The sequence below is a fragment of the Trypanosoma equiperdum genome (genome assembly GCF_001457755.1).
Source record: "Trypanosoma equiperdum strain OVI genome assembly, contig: ctg_455, whole genome shotgun sequence".
Classification (NCBI taxonomy): Eukaryota; Euglenozoa; class Kinetoplastea; order Trypanosomatida; family Trypanosomatidae; genus Trypanosoma; species Trypanosoma equiperdum.
This window is the reverse complement of record NW_027124371.1, coordinates 41,048-45,415: the sequence shown is the minus strand read 5'-3', so window position 1 is coordinate 45,415 and position 4,368 is coordinate 41,048. Positions and strand designations below refer to the sequence as shown.

General features: G+C 48.4%; 2 protein-coding genes across 2 annotated transcripts; both read left to right on the top strand.

Annotated features, from left to right (window-relative positions):
- Positions 1 to 769: 769 nt before the first annotated feature.
- On the top strand, positions 770 to 1,348 carry TEOVI_000195500 (uncharacterized protein; the record flags this gene model as incomplete). The annotated part of the gene is made up of 1 exon (XM_067225107.1): positions 770 to 1,348. The coding sequence occupies one exon, from the start codon at positions 770 to 772 to the stop codon at positions 1,346 to 1,348; it is 579 nt and encodes a 192-aa protein (XP_067081208.1).
- Positions 1,349 to 2,475: 1,127 nt separating this feature from the next.
- TEOVI_000195400 (metacaspase 5, putative) lies at positions 2,476 to 3,882 on the top strand (the record flags this gene model as incomplete). The annotated part of the gene is made up of 1 exon (XM_067225106.1): positions 2,476 to 3,882. The coding sequence occupies one exon, from the start codon at positions 2,476 to 2,478 to the stop codon at positions 3,880 to 3,882; it is 1,407 nt and encodes a 468-aa protein (XP_067081207.1).
- Between the last annotated feature and the right edge of the window lie 486 nt (positions 3,883 to 4,368).

The following is a 4,368-nucleotide window of genomic DNA, read 5'->3' as shown; positions in this document are numbered from 1 at the left end:
ATATATATATATATATATATATATATATTCATCTCCATTTCCGATCATTTATGATTTCCTATTCCTGGGCACACGTGGTAGTATTTGTGCCCACTTGTGTTTACTGGAAAGTATGATCTTCTCTGCTCCCCCTTATTTCTTACAGATTTTGTCTCTTTCCTTCCTTCTCCATTTATGGGATCGCAACCGCTGTGTTGTTGCAGACAGTTTTACTGATCGCAAAGGGTGGGGGTAGAACGAGGCTATGCATGCGTAAAGGTGATGTGAGTTTAGAGTTGAGGTACACCTACGAAGGAATTGGGTGAACTCACGGCTTGTAATGCATAACGGGATGAATTCGAAAAAATAGATAAATAAAAGTGCATGCGAGTGAATGAGGAGGGGGGGGTTGGGGTGCAAAGTACTGTTCAGCAGTAAGCGAGCAGTAACTGGACACATGCAAGTAAGGAGTAGGGGGGGGGGAGTTGTGAGGAGACAGCCTTCTGCGCTGTCATCACGTCCCGTTCCTTTGACGATTACTGTTACTGACGATAATCCTTGGTGCATTTGTGCCCCCGGTTGCAATATTGCTTGTTCCTTTTCCTTATCTTTTCGTAATTCATCTCTTTTTGTTTCCTTTTACTCTAGCTGTCTTTGCCTATTCCGTTGGCGTCCTGACGCTGGCACACTGAGCGGGAAGCAAAAGAGGGTGTGCTTCAGAACGTCAAATACACTGCATTCGTAGTAGGGCGACTCTTATAGAAGATTTGCCCCTGAAACTCGGGCACAAATGTGGAAGCAGCGTCGGAATGATCAGCAGTTCATCCGACCAATGGCTCTGGGTATTATAACCGTGCTGTTTGTTCTTTGTTTATGGTTTGGTTACCACCACGGCTCCTGTGCGGCGGAATCTCGTTCAACACAGGCGGAAGCCGCGCGTCGGCTGCTGAGAAAGAAAGAGCTAAAGGAATGTAGTGATGATTGCAACGAACTTACCGAGAAGGTTTTAAGACTTAACACAGAGATTGGGGCGGTTCTTGCTGAAAGCGCTAAGTTTGAGGAGGAGATAAAAAAAGTTACTGAGAGGGGTACCGGTGCCGATAATGATAGGGAGAGTTGCCCCGTGTTCCAGGGGGCGGCGGAGCATACTGGTGGTTCGTCCACAACATCTGGCGCGGGGCCGAGGTCGGAGAAACCAATACCTGCATCAGTCCCTTCGTCGCGAGATTCAAAAGAACGTGTGAGCCCTTTGAAGAAGGCACTAGATAGCAGCCGACAAATGTACAAACGTGTGTGTGGTAGGACTCCCGGTTGTACGATTCTTTCGGATGAATCATTGCTGCAACACCGAGGCGGCCTCAGGGGTTAGGTGAAGTCAAGTGATGGTAAAGCTGGAGTTTGAGTTTGCCAATTCAGACTAGTCTCTTGCAAAGTTTTTTTTTTTTCAGCGGGGTGTGAGAAAAGTTTGAACCGGCAGGGTCCGAGGTCCTGCCGCACTTGTTCTCCCTTTCGTGTGGCAGTCTCAACTCCCCGCTGGTTTGTGACGTTCACACGATGAAACAACTGCAGTGCGCCGGGTAGCAGAGACAGGCATCGCCCGTCGGCGCTGTGAAAACAGTGGATTAATATGCTTTTTTGCCACGTGGACGAATGTCACAAAAGTAGAGGAAGGGGGACATGTACGCTAACGCAAGCGCATATTCCGCTGTGCGTGCCTTCCTAATGTTTCGTATCCGAGGGTTGGCCCTGGTCAGTTAGCGAGCATTGCATTTGCCGCTTATGAGACGGCAGGCATCTCGAGACACTCGCAAAAAATGTTGTTTTCCTCGCAAGTTTGGGTGAGTCATTGCCTCTTCACCCCAGCTTCGTTTTATGCACGTTTTCATTCGGCCCCCAACGTCCTTCCCCCTTGTTTATCTGTTTTTTGGAGTGGTTCATGTTGATTATGTTTTGTATTTCCCTTGTGAGTTCGTTGTGTCTGCGTGTTGGAGGTGTCGCCCGGTACGCATGTGTGTGAGTAATTTGAGAGAGGGAGGTTGCTGAACTCCCTTAACGCATCTTTTTTGTTAGTATTGTGTTACTGTTGTTTCTGGCTGCGAAGGTGAGGCCAGATTACACTCATCTATTTTTCACTTTTTTTTGATATTTGTTCTCACTGCCACGGAACTGGGTGAAAATGTAGTGGTTGGCATTTATTGTAAGGACACCAGGAAAGAGCAACGTGACCGCTAAAAATCATTATAATTTTTCTGTTGTGTCTTTCTTCTTAGTTAGAGGAGAGAGTTGCGAGAGCCCATAGTCATACAGACCGTGGAGATATTGTTCTCGAAAGCGTGTGCAACACAGGCTGACGATTGGATTCAAAGCTTGTGGTTGGGTGAGTTTGTACGTACTCAGCATTTAATACTCCCTGCTTAACTCCCTTGCGCTTGGATCAGAATAGTTGAGTTGTTCGGGAAAAGAGGGTGAAGCATTTAAGATAAAATACAGAAAGCAATGGACGCAGCTCTCGCTTTGCTATTTGGACAGGTTGCGACCGCAGTCCTGCCTTATGTGGTTAACAGCATTGGCAGGGTTCCACGGCCGAAGCGCGTGGATGTAAAGAAGGCGATGGGAGAGGCGCACCAATGTCGTCCAGTGGTTCCTTACCGGGCTCCCAGACCCTACACGGAGGGACGTGTGAAGGCACTCTTCATTGGAATCAACTACACGGGCTCGAGTGCACAACTCGGTGGGTGTGTTAATGACGTGATGCATATGCTTCAAACACTGCAGAGAATTGAGTTCCCCATATCTGAGTGCTGCATCCTTGTGGATGACCGCCGCTTTCCAAACTTCACGGCCATGCCAACCCGTGAGAACATTATCAAGTACATGGCATGGCTTGTGTACGATGTACGCCCAGGGGACGTTTTGTTTTTCCACTTCTCTGGACATGGAGCGGAGACGAAGGGAGGACGTGACTCGAACGAAAAGATGGACCAGTGCCTTGTGCCCTTAGACTACGATAAGGCAGGCGCCATTCTAGATGATGATTTGTTTGAACTGATGATCAAGGGGCTACCGGCCGGCGTGCGCATGACCGCAGTGTTTGACTGCTGTCATTCCGCCTCGTTGCTGGACCTCCCCTTTGCATTCGTGGCCGGCAGGAATGTCTCATCTAACCAGCGACACGAAATGCGGATGGTACGGAAGGATAACTACTCTCGGGGTGATGTGGTAATGTTCAGTGGCTGTGAAGACTCTGGGACAAGTGCGGACGTAACCAACACTTCGTCCTTCGGTAACGGAACCGTAGCTGCGGGCGGCGCGGCTACGCAGGCCTTCACTTGGGCATTACTTAATACTACAGGATACAGCTACATCGACATATTTATGAAGACGAGGGAGGTGCTTCGCCAGAAGGGCTATAAGCAGGTACCACAATTATCAAGCTCAAAACCGGTTGACTTGTACAAGCAATTTTCTCTCTTTGGCCCCCTTACCATGAACGCAAGCCTGGTGCAGCATTTGCCTCAGGAGTATGTTCAACCGTGGGCGCCCCATCCGGCATATCAACAACCACACGAAGCAACACTCCCTGCTTCCGTATCTCAGCCACACTCTCAGCCAGTAATGGGGATCCCTGTTGCATCAACCAGCAACGGTAAATCAAATCCGGGGGTTTCTGACGGAGGAAGGGCTTCAGGAGAGGTTTACCCACCGACGCAGTACCCATCATCGCACCCGGCGCCCCAACAACAGGCGTATTACCAACCACCACAACAGGCGTATTACCAACCGGAACCACACCATCAGCCAGCCCCGCCGCCACCACCAAAGAAAGAAAATAAACCGGCGCGACCCGGATACCCGATGAGCTATTGTATGAAATTTTCGCAGGGTAAACCCGGCCGCAAGTGAGCGAGTTGACCCCTGGGGAGATGTCTATGACCCACCCTTCCCACCGTTTTTTAATTTCTTTATGACACACCGGAAGTGGACGGTTTAGTTTTCACCCCCTTATCCTTCCTTTGTCCTTAATGACTAGTGAGTGGGATGGTAGGAATGTTGTTGAGGGTTTACTGACTATCCATCGTAGGGGTAGTGGGGGACTGTATTTGCATATATCATATATATGTATGCTAGTCGCATTGGTCCTATTTTTTTATTTTTAAAGAAAAAATCCGCCAGTGAGTTGTTGTTCTGCTTCTACGTTTATTCATTCGAAGGCGCGTATGCACATCCAGAGATAAATAAATATAGTATTACGACATTGTTCAACGTGTGTAGAAAGCGTGACTTTATAGTCATATCATTAAGCGAGGCAGAGGAAACGACCAAGCAGTTTCTTTTTTAAAAAATATTTACCCCTACTCTCTTGTCCCCGTTTTGCTGATGCGAATATGG